At 42.0% G+C, this 15546-nt stretch overlaps 1 protein-coding gene across 1 annotated transcript in view; it reads left to right on the top strand.

Moving 5' to 3' along the window:
* The window catches only part of thsd7aa (thrombospondin, type I, domain containing 7Aa), a gene marked incomplete at both ends in the record, with an annotated part of 241311 nt that overhangs the window by 57560 nt on the left and 168205 nt on the right, over window positions 1–15546 (top strand). The window contains one exon of the mRNA XM_079288528.1: window positions 9590–10712. Within this exon, the coding sequence (XP_079144654.1) occupies window positions 9590–10712 (1123 nt within the window). The remainder of the gene's footprint in view (window positions 1–9589; window positions 10713–15546) is intronic.

Raw genomic sequence — 15546 nt, 5'->3', positions numbered from 1 at the left:
CTGGTTGTATGTTTGTTCGCAGCAGCAGGATTTGCCCTTGACTCACATTTACAGAAACCTCCCAGAAGTCCTTTGTTCTTCATTGTGGGGACCAAAGCTACATCTGTCCGATTAGAGTATTGTTCCAATCCTAGAGAACACAGCAGCAGGAGTTTCAGCTGATTACAGGGTCCATGCCAGGACAGCCTTTCTCTCTTGATTGCATAAATACTACATTTATACACAGCTCAAAGTGGTCTTTAAATCTGTTTTCTCGTGATTTGACAGTGTGAATGCCATGTTTCTCTGCATGTGTCTCTGCATGTTTCCATATACTTTGTCTCCTGCTTCAAAGTGTTTGTAAACATAATTATTAACACTTGAACATCATTCTCTCCTTTTTACCAATCACATTTCTAAAGGTCAGAATAAGCCAAAGAAAATCTAGAATCTTGGCAAGAAAAGGTGAAAATCAATGTAGTCGCAGTTATATGATGATTACCATGAAGAGCTCCGATGAGTACTACACTCAAAACTACACGCTTCACCACCTTCAGAGGAGGAATCTAAGGGTCCAACTCTGTTTGTACACAGAGTCTAGAGAAAGCAATGCCATGACAGTGCAAAGGACAAAGGGGATTTGGGCTAATGGTAGCGTGCAACGCTCTATGTTGAAAAAAAATATATATATAAATATATTGACTATGAACTTAAAGTTAAGTCAACAGTGTTCATCGTCTAAGCCATGGATGCACTTGTAGGCATATACCTTAAAAGGCAGATTGTTGGTTTTTGGCCATACAAACATTTTTATGTTGGTTTCGCTCAATTTTGCGTTGGAATTGTGAAAAAAAAGTCTTGAATAAAGCGCAGACCTTTTACTAAAAACGTTGAAGAATAAAGCGAGTACCTGCTTGGATTTCTTTTATGTATGAATGGACAACATGCCTGCTGTCAGCAGCTGCAGTCCAAAATTGATGAAATCCATATGGATGCAACGATGATAATTTAAAAAAATATGAAAAGAGACAGCTGCTGGTCCTTATTGAAATTCTGACCAAGGCAAAAAAACTAAAGAATACACACAATACAAGTCAGCACCATCTGTTCATGTTCTGCTTCAGGTTCGCGTTACAACACCCAAAGCCAAATGCAGCGTTTAACAAGCAGCAGTCTGCTCTGTGCTGCTGCTGTGAAGCTGTTTCCATGTAGCAGCGAGACTCCCCAAATGAGCCGTGTAATGTCCCCTCCTGAAAGGGATGCTACGCTGCTCTGACAAGCCTTATGAAAGATGCATGAAGGCTGGTTTGTTTGAGCTTCTGTGCTTCTCCATACCTTCTATCTAATATACGCAGCAAACTGTAGCCAAGTCATTATTCTCACCATGCTCTCAGGTTACAAACTAAACACCGTCTTAACACCACATATTGTCTTTGGATTAGTGTTCACGGCTTTCGTAATGCTTCATGAAATTGACAAAATCCAGTCATATTGCGCTGTTGTGTTTGGAAGGCTGACACTGGGATTCTGTAGAAAGCGATCTGTTTTCATGCTGTACCGTCCATCAACTAGCAGGAGGTCTTTGCTGACCCTGGGACCAGGCAGACCACTGTCCTGTCATTTACGTCTGTAGATCAAAGACCAGAGGCACTCAGCCAGAGTCGCTATACAGCTACAGCTACCTGAAAGCAGCTCACCCTGGAACAGACAGGGAAGGTGGTGAAGATCGGAGCAGACAGATCGTAAGCTGCAGTGAAATATGATGATATGAAACACGTTTCCCACATGTGAGGCAATGTCTACAATCATGTGGATCTGAAACAGGGTTCTTTTTCTCACTCCCGCTTTCCGGTTTTCATTTAAAATTTTTCCATCCTCGGTGTTGAAGGTGTTGAAAAAGGTTGAAATATCTTCTCTTCCTTTTCTATACGTGTTGGTTGATAGTCCTGGTTGATAAACAGGTGCATTACCCTCATGATTGGTTCGAGAGTGGGGATGAATGGGAAGGCCATACATGCTACCTTTTGAACAAGGCAGACTTGAATGAACCATATCTTCTTGTTTCATCAATTTGATCAGCATTGCCTTGTGTGACATTGTGCATGATGGAATTAAGAGGGGAAAAGGCACAGCTGCAAGAAGTCATACTGAAAGCATGAGAGTGGCAGTACGAATGTTCAAGAATAAGACAGAGACGGCAAGGCCAGAGAGAGAGGATAAACCAGTTAGCAGTGATATCAGTATCATAATGCTTTCCCTTGAGCCTGTGAGGCTCTGCAATGCTAATGTTGTGAAAGCTGCCAGGAAAAGCTGTGTAATGCAGAGAAGCACCAGAGGCTGGCAGACACGATTTAGGGCTCTTAGGTTCATTAGGCCGGTAAAGTCTGTATGACGACTCCGCTGCAGAATATGGAGTCTTGAGGTGGTACAATACCTCAGTATATGGTGACATAATAGGCAAAATAGCAAAGCAAGCAGCACACCTGTGTAAATCGTGACACATATAGTGTTGGCAGACACTACATGTAGCAACTCACTGGTGGGCCAGCAGGTACTGCCAAACGGTTAGATCACATAAGAATTTGATCATTTGGTAATGTACAAAGCTAGTTATTTTTATATCTAAATGTGCTCAACAATTCACATTAAAACACAAACATTCAGTGAGTGGCCGGTTAAGTTTGAATATCGACACGCAAATCACGGCACAACATCAGGGACTGACCAATGTGTTTTGTCATTGTAAGCGCGTTAATGCTAAGCTGTTAGCAAGATACAGTATAGTGTGTTACCATATTGGGTGTCTTAAATTGCTGTACAAGCTCGAGTCCTCACTAAGACCAGGAGGGTGGACCACATCACTCCAGTTCTGATGTCTTTGCACTGGCTTCCTGTCCAACAAAGAATTGACTTTAAAATCCTGCTGTTGGTTTACAAAGCACTGAATGGTTTAGGGCCAAAATACATCTCTGATCTGCTGCTACCTTATGAACCATCCCGACCCCTCAGGTCGTCTGGGACCGGTCTACTTTCTGTTCCCAGAGTCAGAACTAAACATGGAGAAGCAGCGTTCAGTTTTTCTGCTCCACATATCTGGAACAAAGTCCCAGAAAGCTGCAGGTCTGCTGAGACCCTCAGCTCATTTAAATCAAGCTTGAAGACTTTTCTGTTTGCTGCTGCCTTTAATGAACCACATTCAATTAATATATGAATCAATTTCCTGCATTTCTGCATTTTACTACTGCATTTTATTTCTTACACTGTTCTTAATTGTTTTTAAATCTCCTTTTCTTTTGCCTTGTGTTTTGATGCTTTTAATGGTTTTATGTGAAGCACTTTCAATTACATTGTTGTTGAAATGTGCTATACAAATAAACTTGCCTTGCCTTACAAAACATTTTCATATCTTTGCATCAGACTTTTGATTCAGACCTAAGTCTAAGATTATCAGAATCTACAATCTCTGGCAGATATCTTGAGCCCTTTGTGAACCCTTTCCATAAGTCACATAGGATGCTGACTTAGCCGAAGGGAATTACCCACAAATCATTGCAATGTGATGTCAAACACGGGGTAACCAGTGGACGCATGGAGACGTAAAAAAAAAAGAAGGTAAACAAAGAGGACAGTGTTCAGCTTGGAATATTAAATGTACTCAGAAACATTAAGGGTTAAAGATGGAAGATGAAACACATGAAATCAGAAGATATTTATTCATTTATTCATCAAACATTTGATTTTGTCATTGAAGCCGTTTTGACAAAAACAAGTAAATAGATTATATGAATGACCTCATCTAGTGAGGAAAGAGCCTGAAGACGTTCAAATCAGGGAGTACAACGTATAAAATAAATACACACAATTTTCATCATATTTGTGGACGTTGTCATGGTAACGTGATATGTTGCAGCAAAGTGCTGTCCCGTTCATATTTACACCATCTCAAGCCCTCAGTCTCTCACACTCAAACACCTACCAGGTGACGTCAGTAAGTCCTTGAGGGTTCAGGGTTTGAGGCTTTAGGAGGACGTTGGGACTGGGCCTCTTAATTGCATCCACGTTTCCCTCACTTGCGTCTTTTCCTGCGAGGAGAGAGGAAACAAGGAGATATGTTTTAAGAGAAATGAGATCCTCTTTCCTCTGAAGCGTCACATGAAGTGATGTTCGTTTCTGATGAAGGCGGATCAGCTGATCACATCTGGATCAGCTGTCAGTCGGCTTTAACAGCTGGAGAGGCTTTTAATAATTATGTAACTCATATCAAGCAGCAGCCAATCAAATAACTGATGAACAAAGAGGGGGCGTGTCGGCCGTTAAAACACTTCCTGGAAGGCTGCTCTAGTGAAATAAAACCAATGTTCAGGAGAGTACCAGTCTGTGGTACCAGAAAACTTCAAACATAAGAGAAAGGATTCAATCAATCGCTAGCTGTTTATCTTTGCAGACGGCCTGTTCTTATGGATTTGACTGTGTTGCTCCATATGAGGGCGTCCAGTGGTTAATGAAGAAGAAGAAACCATTTTTATTGTCATATATATTTTTACACATACACGAAATGTATCTCTGCATTTGACCCATCCCTGTATATAGGGAGCAGTGGGCTGCCATTGATCAGCGCCCGGGGAGCCGGGGGTTCAGTGTATTGCTCAGGTACACGTCGACACGTGACACGTCCCAGTCGGGGATCGAACCGTTGACCTTCCGGTTCCCAGACGACCCTCTTAACCCAGTGAGCCACGGTCGCCCCCTATGATAACCTTTTCACAGTCCCTCTATCGTGGATAAATCTGTTCAACATATGAATACAGATTGACTGCCTGCTGCCACTCTCATTTATCTCGCCTTTACATCTGAAAGCTACTGGTGGGATGCACATCTCACACTGGTTTCCATTATCTCCTGTAAATGCCAATGCCAATCTCCTGTTTGGCATCATGGGGAAAGCGGGAGGGAGACCAGGTAGGAGGTCCGGGTGGTGTGTCCAAAAGGAGCAATCTCATTATTGGGGAGCGAAATCATGTCACACAGATCTCAATTGTCTTGTGCTGGCGAGCTCCAGAGGAGATCAACCTGGTGAGAAACATCATGAAGAGAAGCTTTCTGCTCCCCTGTGGCCTGACACCATTAAGTGGACTTATCTCTGAATCGTGGATATAAAAGTGTGTTGCAGCTGCAAAGACATCATTTACTTCCTTCACTCTATTGATTTGTATCAATCTGCTGAGCAAGTAACTCAAATCAAAAATTTAATTTTACGAGAAAGTCAGGGGATCACGGTCAGTTTAGTGTGACACTGTGTGTACAGTGCAACCTGAAGCCTTCTCAAGGCCCAAGCCTGCTGCTGAAAGCCAACGGGGGGGACGTAGGCCGAGTCAAACATGCACAGGACTTTCACGACCGCTGTTTGTGTCCCTTTTGAAAAAACACCAACTTATTTGAATGTAGTTTTATGTACCAATCGTAGTATTTTATGTAAAAAACATAATCATTTTAACCCAAACAACGATCTATTTCTAAGGCCAACCAAGTGCTTTTGTTGCTCTAAAATGAACCAAGTAGTTGCATAATGAAACAGAAATCATAAGTAAAGTACCTTTTGAAAAGAGACTGTATACATGGAACAAGTGGAAACTGTACGTTTCCTGTGCACACGCAAGCATATTGTCAAAAGACACCAAGCATGAAATGAGGGAAACTGACCTACCTTCTCCTGTCTAAAATCAAGGACCCATTGTTTCAAAGATGCAGTCACCAGTTTGCTGCAACTGTTATCACTGCGAGGTGCAAGAATGGAAAGCTTGACAGACGTAGCAACCGTAAGTAAGAGCGATGGGATTCAGCAAAGGCTCTTATATGGTTATTACATCTGAGGAACCCGCAAATTGGGCTGCTGAGTGTGACAGAGACCAATGCGTAGTTCATGCTGTACCAGTGTTCTCAGTGGAAGTCACTTGTACTTTAATGGTGCTGATGTGGGGAGGAGGGGAGCTCTCAGTGGAGCCCTGGGGCTGAGGATCATAGGACTGTGTGGTGGACTGTGGCTACCAGCAGAAGCTGACCTCTTCTACTGCTTTCCTTTTTTCTCACTGGTCCAATCAGCCCGTCACTCTTGCTGTTGATGTTAATGCTGTATTCTTGTATTCATTTTTTGGAAGTTCCTCTTACTGTTGATCCTTCCTTTTCATTTTTCCTGAAAACACTGCTTGGCATTTATAGTTTGATACCATGTTCATGTCTCATATCACACTTACAAATATAAATCTGGACCAAACTGTTTAGGACAAAGTAGACAGGATGGACTGGGGGTAGCTGGTTAGCATTCAGTGGATATCTCTGCAACACAATACACACACGTCTTTGACAGAACATCTTCACATTCTAGTGATATTAGTTAATCTTTTCAGTTCAGTTTTGAACAAAAAGTCTGTCAAGATCCTACACATTGCACCTTGCTTTGACATAATTACCATATCATTTAGCTTCTCACCAAAATGTGTAACGTCAGTGCGAGGCTGCCTGCTGAACTCTTGCAATAGTTTCAAACCAGACGGATCCATTCTTGCCATAACCTACTTGAGGGTGGCGAACAGAAACAGCTGTTGGTGGCTACTAAACACAGCTGCTTATTTATAGCCAATGTCTCATTTTGTATTCTCCACATAATTACAGAATATATGATGTGTGGTGCTGTAGAGGCTTTGAAGCTATTTAAAGGTGCTTTTGACAAAGCTCGACTGAGCAATCAGCAGTAATATGTAATGACAAATGCTACTAATCACTTTAGCTATTGAGCAGTTAGTAAAGTAGTTATCTCTGAATTCTTCTTTATTTGCAGTTAATAGAAACCAGCTCGGGTCAGTGTGACAACAGCATCATTGAGGGGTGTGATTAGATGTGTGACATCCATGATTGGCGATGTCGGCCAGCGTTAGTACAACCATCCTCATTTAGTTTGTGTTACGCTCGCCGTCGGTCTGGCGATAACGTGTCATTCATGGGTATGTTCAGCTTCCTGTCGAGGACGTAATACTCTGTGGCTATAAACACGCTGGGCCTCTTTGGAGTGCTGGATGTGGATGAGTATTCACAGCCATAATGTTTACTCAGCCTTGCAGCATTGAGCCTCTTCCCTATATTTCATCTCATTACTGACAGAATAGGCATCATTGAATGTTGCATTAAATGAGTGGTGTGCCTCAGAATTCCTATTCTTTCTGTGGCGTAAAGAGCCTAGTGGCAGCTGGTCAGAGATGCCAGATGTGTGACTGCAGCTGTCTCTTGTGTCGGGGGCAGTTCTTTGCTCCCACTATTGATTTGTATTGATCCAGACCTCGTGCCTGCAGCTGTAAGCTCATACAGCCTGCTGGTTCTTCCGTTGACATTTTCATTGCTGTATCGAGTGAAAGCATAAAGCACTGTTTAATGCAGCCTCTGACTTTATACTCCGAGCACAATGAATTATAGACAGTCAAAGCTGATTCTTTTTCATGGCTACTCTCACTGGGAGTGTTATGCAGACAGCCTGGTAAATCATACCTTTCAGCACAAATTTCATTTGCAATCTCAGTTCTGAAGTCCTCTTTCAAGCCACTTCAGCAGCGGTCTGCAGGTTTGGTGGATCCATCACCTTCAATGGATTCATTGGATGGATTGAGATGAAGCTTTGCACAGACATTCAAGATCAGGATGGATGAGGTCTGCTGACTGTGCCGATCCGCTGACTTCTTCTCTAGCGCCACCATTAGGTTGACATTCTTTCTTTGATTGAAATACCTTGACGACTATTGGTACGATTGACATGGAATATGGTGCAGAGATTTAAGGTTTCCAAAGAATGTATTACAGTATATTGACTTTGGTCAGTCTCACATTGTTATCTAGCGCCACCATCAGGTCAAAACATTTTGCTTAACTTCTAGAAGATCTCGACATCAAGGCATGCCACAAAGATCTGTACAGACATTCATGGTTCGCACAGGATTTATCCTTGACTTAAAAACCAAACATACTGCACATAAATGTTAGGAAGAGAAAAGTACTTCCTTTGGCACACAGACTGACTCTAGGCTGCACTTTTTTCATTTGCTAAAATGTATACACACACAAAAAACATTAATACAAGTTTTTCTCATCTAAATATGTCTTACACACCTGGAGATGCAGCAGAGGCAGCGCCCTCAATAGATCACACTGTCGACTTCACAATAAAATACTTGTCAGTTTTTGCACTTTGACCAGTTTAAAAAAATCATCAAATCCAAAGATGTTCAATACCGACACCAAGTGTAGTTCTGGCAACAGTTTTCACTTCTTGGGTATTCTCTGTTCTTTGTTTTATGGCGAACCTGCCGTCGGTCCACCAGGACCCACTGTGTCTCCACTGCAGGGCCTCGGTGCTGCTGATGGGAGGAAATGACCCACTTCTGCTCTTTGGTTAAGATGCCTGTGATCAGCCAAGGCTTCCCTCGCACACCACCATCAGGCATCATGGTGGTTCACAATGTTTTAACCAAGAGGTCAGGGCAGGAATGAATCCAAATTCAGGGACTGATTTTGAATTATTATTATTATTAATTATTATTATTATATTGCTTGAGCAACTTTTTAGCAACTTTTCCCAGAGATCTCGTCTTGAAATAACGGTGACGGATGTGACATCTTTTCCACTGCCATCTCATGTTGAAGTTTTAATTTCTTTTTGCTTATGATTGCTTAATGTAGGCTTCATTCTGTGGGAAGTGAATGTGCCAAAGGTCATTTATGTTTTGTTTTCTTTGTGAGTGTGTGATAATTATTAATGGATCTGGATATAACAGATACAATTTTTCAATTACAGAAGAATTATTTTGTGGTCTTAGTGTAGCGAACTCTGCAATCTTATAGGTTCAAAATAGTTACTTTGTGATCATGGGAAAACCTGATTAGTGTCTGCGTGATGCTCTGCAGACTCTGGACCTGCACAGGTTCCCAGCATTATAACAGCAGTCATGGCTAATGATAGCAAAGGCCATTCATCATATCAGTTCATTTTTATGTTGTATTGATTGAGTCTTCAGCTGCTCTGCATCTGCTGCGCTCCGAACAGGGCTTTTGTGTCGAAAGTCAATGTTTACTTCGAACGATAATTGCATTCTCATAAATCCGGAAGCGCAATCACAGTATTGCACTCCGAAGCACTTAGGCGAAGTGGAGAGGCAGTAGGGTTGTCTTTAGAAGCACTTTAGAACTACAAATAAGACCCTTTTTTCTGTGGAATATTAAAACTTGCATTTGATTGATATTTTTTGCCTGTTAAAAATAGTTCTGATTGATTGATTACAACTTAGGTCTTAGATCTAGGAACATGGGGACATCTCTGCCACAAAGTCTGGCGGGACAAAGAACACCAGCAGTCAGATGAACAGGTGACCAGGTTGTAACGGGCCAAAGGTTTATGCTGACTATCTATTGGCTGTAAACCTGAAAGTGTTGGTATACCTTTGTGTGCCCTTCTGAATATGTTTGGCTAACGTGGGGGTTTGATGTCTGACTGTTTTACTGCTCTTTTACGAGCAAGGTTGTAATGCACTTTGACCTTTCCTTGACTTCTCTTTTATCTTACTCTTTACAGGTGCGTGGGGTCGTTGCATGGGCAGTGAGTGTGGACCCGGCGGCAGCCAGAGCAGGGCGGTATGGTGTGCCCACTCTGAAGGCTGGACCACCCTGCACACCAACTGCGACCAGACAGAACGGCCTGACAACCAGCAGAGCTGCTTCCGAGTGTGCGACTGGCACAAAGATCTGTACGACTGGCAGCTCGGTGCCTGGAACCAGTGTGTCCCGGTGTCAATGCGCAGTGCTGGGTTGCAGCGCCCTGCTGTGTGTACCCGGGGAGAGGAGGGCATCCAGACCCGTGAGGTTGGCTGTGTCCAGAAAGTGGATGGCGAGCCGGCAGAAGACGCAATCTGCGAATACTTTGAGCCCAAACCACGCCTAGAGCAGGCCTGTCTTATCCCCTGTCCACGGGACTGTGTGGTATCTGAGTTCAGCCTGTGGACTTACTGCTCTAAAAGCTGTGGAATGGGTCTACAGAACCGGATCCGCTTCGTTCTGGCTCCGCCACTGTTTGGTGGGGCAGCCTGCCCAAACTTGACTGAATTTCAGACATGCCAGCCAGGGCCCTGTGAGGGAGAGGAGAGCCTTTACAGCCTTAGGGTGGGACCATGGGGGCCCTGCTCTGTCCCAATGCCAAGGCAAGCCAGACAAGCGGACAAAGCACCCAGAGATAGTGACGAACTATCCAAGGAAACTGATCAACTTTCCAAAGAGGGTGACAAACAGTCCAGAGAGGGTATCACACTGTCCAGTGAGGGTGACAAACAGCACAAAGAGGGAGACAAAAGGTCCAAAGAGGGCGATAAACTGTCCAGAGATAGACACAAACCATCCAGACCCAACAGAAAATTGGGAAGGGCAAACAGGAAACCAGATAGGCCATCCCGACAGGCGGATCGGCCCAAACGACAGAAAAAGGCAAAAAACAAAGAGAAGAAAGAGAAAATGAGAGAGAAAGTCCGGGAGAGGTTAAGGGAGAGGGGTAAGGTGAAGGACCCTGAGACCAGAGAACTCATCAAGAAGAAGAGGAACAGAAACCGTCAGAACCGGCCAGGTGGAAAGTTCTGGGACCTGCAGGTCGGCTACCAGACTAGAGAAGTGGCCTGTGTGCATAAGAGTGGAAATGTTGAAGCGCTCAGGTAACAATGACTCAAATACTTTTCCTTGTATGTCGTCTCGCATCTACAATGATGTGTTTCTATCCAATGCCTTTGTGTGACTGGACATTTGGGCTTGACGTGACTTTCTTTAGAGGCTAGTCTACATTATAACTTGGTTTTAGTAATAAGACTAGAATAATGCTTACATCTATGACAAGGCTAAAGCATTCTATTCTCAGATTAGGATTAGGTTTAGGTTTAGGTATTGAAAGCAGTCAGTGGATGGCCAGTGATTTCAAAGAGTTTGCAATTAGATGTTCAGGTCAGAGTTATAACATATATATACGCACACACACACACACACACACACACACACACACGTTCTTATTGGACCAGAAGTAGTGAGTCCTTTGTGTAGTTTGTCAAAAAGTCAATAAGAGGTGGTCGGAGTGGTGCACTTTTTTTCTAACTCACAGTCCCTAACTTTCTGTGTTTTATTTGCATTACCTCAACCATAGTTTCACCATTGTTCATTTGCCACAACTGCAATATTTCCATGAACATACCTGGGTGCCAAGGTGGTATCAGGGTTTAAGAGGCTGTCCATATAATTGCAACATCATCGCTTTGTTTCCAGCCAGGCACCTTTGTTGTATGTTATTTCAAATCTCCCTCTCTCCCCTCATTTCCTGTCATCATCCACTGTCTAATAAAGGCACAATAAATAAATAAAAACCTCACCATACCCACACCATAGCTGCCATGCACAGATGGTGTAAATAGAAATGTCTTTAAACACCACTCTACTCTTTAGTGACTGACTTTTTAAAAACATTTTCATGATATGATGAAAAGGGAGATACTATTTACAAATGTCACATTTATGTGTTGTACATTTCACTGCCCTTTGAAGAGCTCGTCCTGTTAAGCCTGTTGACATGTTGTCACAGCGAGGGGTGTGGCTCGTTTCTTGTTTCTTGTCAGAGCCTCGTGAGCACATTCCAGCTCACAACACGGTCTGTGGCGCTCAGCCGCTTCACGTATCAGGGCTCATAACACTCAGTTAACCCTTGTCAGCCTTCAGTTGTATCTCTTAACTTCTGCCTTGAATCTAATATTTCCTCAGGGCTAATTGAGATTATTCTAAAATCCTATATGAAGGCCTGAGTTCAATTTGAGGCATCGCTAATAGCATCTATGTATAATTTATAATCCCACAATGCATGGCCGAAGCACCAATGGTCCTAGCAAGAATCTCTGTCTGTTTCAGTGAGTGGTTAATGTTGAACACATTTCATCTATTCCACTTCCTCAGTGTACATAGAACTTCTCCCACCTCAATGATGTGTCAGAGCTCGAGGATGTACAGTCTCAATGCATGTTTTTCTCCAGCTAGGTCAATGTCCATGCGACGTCTGAGCGCCACGTTCTTTGTTAGGAGATGGATGGCCTCATTCTGTCTAACTGTGCTTGCTGGGCTCTAATAGAGGCCACTGAGCAGCGTCCATTACATCCTGAGAAAAGCATGGCTCTTGTGTTACATTTGCTTTTAACGCCTGGAAGAAGGTCAGAATCCATAAAACATTCAAACTTCAAGCAAATGTCACTCGTCATGATCCAGCCTTCAAGTAGCATATTATGTTTGCATGATACACACAGGACTGATATGTACTTTGGAATATTTATCCAAAAGATAAGTACACATACTAACTCAGGCCCTGCCCTAGTTAAGTACAGTATCACGGAATGCACAGATGGCGAAACGCTTCAAAGAGGCTTACTTGATAGTGATGATCATATTAATGTTTAGTGCAGCCCAGAGTCTGGTTTATTTACAGTTGGAGCCATCACTGCGGGAATTTCAAATTTGATCTGGTGGCTAAAGTGCAGGCTTTTAAATGATTATGATATTAGAAAAGACCATCCTCTCTCTTTCTCTCCTGTTCCATCTGTCAGGAAACATGTATAACCACGAGCGAGTCAGATCTGACATGAGCGCACTGCACTACTTGTTCTGTTGTTTGCTGCAAGAACCAACAGAACAGTCTTGATGTGCTCCAATCATATGAGGATGTGATTAACTTCATATTTCATATAAGGTTAATAAGGTTTAATGAGTTGGCCACAACACATTTTTGTATTTCACAGTCAAACTGTGTTACGGTGTTGACAGATGGAAATATGCATTACACAATATTCTCTACAGGGATGTTGAAAGGATTTCAAATGAACAGTTCACAGTATCCATATGGCAATAACTGTCTGACAGTAACCCTCAGTTATGTTGTCATGGTACAGGAGTACTTCTGTTCCAAGCAAGTTATTCCCTCATTGTGAGTCACTGGTCTGATGTAACTAGAACAAAGCATTTCAATGTTGAGAAGTATGAGAACAAATGATGTGTTTGAACATTAAAGCATGTCAACATGTTGTGGTAGAAACCCAAAATACAAGTATGAAGCTGAAATGAGGATAATATGTTTCCTTTAATGTATCTGAATTAGAAAACAGTGTTTCGTTTCTTGGGCTCCAACATTTCCCTTCATATGTTACTATTGGAATGATTGTTGTGCTCCACACAATAGTTCAACAAGCTGTCAAGTTACGAGCACACGCTATGAAGTGAACTGCATCAATGCAGGATTTCGAAAGTCTATCAAGAAACTAAGTCGTTGGGTTGTTTTGAAAAGTCATGAAAAATGACGTACTTTGTTGTGTAATTTGGAGGACTTGCAGCTGCTGACCAGCAACCGCATTCAATTAGATATTCATGGTCGCACAAGCAAAAGAGGAAGTTCATTCTAAAGCTTCATTTCTTTTAAGTATGTTTCAAAAGAAGTGCTTGTCATCACATATTGTCTGTAAAGCTGTAAAGCTTTATAGTTCATGATGACGACATGATGACTGTAATAAACATTTTTAAAAACACATAGTTTGTTCACAAAGTTTCAGAAAACCGACAGAAGTTCAGAGAAGTTGAGGAAAAAGTCAACTGTTGAGACTCAAAGGGAAGAGAACCAGAGAAGAAGAAGCCGTGTGTCATTATCCCAGATGGCCTATCAGCCTCTACACAGCACACAACTGCTCAGCCATCCCATCATCAAACAAAGCCATGGTGCTGTGAAGCAGCCGCTGAAAATACACATCACTAACTCTTTGGGTTTGTAAGGAACAACTTTCAAACCCTGTTCATCACATTGGCTGACTCAGACAAAGGAAAGCTGCAGTCGTTTAGTCTGTGCAGTCCCTAAACAACAGACACTCTGGTTCTTAATCCACACTACAAATGTAAAGGCATTTTAACACACAAGCAAATGCTGCTCTTGTCTTTTTCTCTGTTTTACCTACTGCTGTATGTGTGGCTTTCTGTGGACGCTGATGTCAATATGATGCTTGTTGTAACATGAATATAGTTTTAATTCTCATTCAATCTTGGATCTTCAATCTTAAACTGTTTTGTGTGGTTATTTCGGGTGAGGCTGATAGCTTATGTGCCAAAGTCACATGATTATTTGCATTTCAAATTTGAATCCTTAAGACTTTCATTGTGTCATTGATACCTTCAACAGCCATCAAATAGATGTGTGTTCTGTAATCACCTCTTCATATGATGTGTTATACTATGTTTGTACACTATGGTATTCAAAATAGATTCAATGATCATAGAATACAAGTTTACGACACTTCCGCATTTGTTTCACTTTTCAGAACGGGAGGTTGCCATCTGGCAATGACACATGCATGAAGTAGCGATGATGTGCGAGACAAATGCCATTACCAATCTGATTATGTCAGAAGTCCAGTATTACTGTGTCAGACAACATTGTTGATCGACATATGAATACCGCATAGGAGCTAGGAGTGTAACGATACGCGTATTCGTATTGAACTGTTAGGTACGAGGCTCACGGTTCGGTACGCATGACGAACCGAATACTTTGAATAAAAAAAAAAACCCTATTTTTTTTTTTTTTACTTTTATTTAACCAGGTAGTCCCATTGAGATTAAAAATCTCTTTTGCAAGATGTAAGTAACAATACAAGATGTAAGCAAGATGTAAGTAACAATACTACATAACATTAAGGAGCAGTTTTTGTTTTTTATGCTTATGTGTTGCTAAGAAGACACCCCAGAAGATGGGTCACTCAGGTATAGTTCCATCATTGTTCAAAGTCAAAGAATAACTTTATGATGTTAGTTGTAATGAATAAATATATTTTAAGGCAAGGCAAGTTTATTTGTATAGCACATTTCAACAACAAGGTAATTCAAAGTGCTTCACATGAAACCATTAAAAACATAAAGGCAAAAGTAAAGGAGATTTACATTACGCTGTACTCAATCAACCATACACTGCCGCAGTTCTGCAACTACTCGCACACAAACCACGTCTGGAAAAGATCTCTGCCGATCTGCGTTTTATAGTGTACGCTTTGCACGAACTCGGTCCGGAAGGAAAATCAAGTACATTTCTCTGGCATTTATAGTTTTCTACTGTACCGAAACGTACCGAACCGTGGCTCCACTGTATCGTACCGAACCCAACCATGAATTTTGTGAACCGTTACACCCCTAATAGGAGCCAATCCGAGCATATCCTAACGCAGAGCTGTTCAATTGAACTTCAGCGAGGTCTATTTAGAGAGAATTCCCTCAGCAAAGGTTGTGAACATGACAGTAATGTGTGACTTGCACTCTGATTTAGTCCCATATATATCAAAGTGGTCTAACAGTTCTCTATGTCGTCAACAACTGACTGTCAAATCAAGAAGGAAAGTTCAATTGAATAATATCTCAAAAATATGTAATGTCAGATTTCAAATTGAACTGGATGAATTATAAACAATACATAATAATAAACAAGTTCTTCAT

The sequence above is a fragment of the Melanostigma gelatinosum genome, assembly GCF_949748355.1.
Source record: "Melanostigma gelatinosum genome assembly, chromosome: 17".
Classification (NCBI taxonomy): domain Eukaryota; kingdom Metazoa; phylum Chordata; class Actinopteri; order Perciformes; family Zoarcidae; genus Melanostigma; species Melanostigma gelatinosum.
The sequence above is the reverse complement of the archived record's forward strand: the minus strand, read 5'-3'. Positions and strand labels throughout refer to the sequence as shown.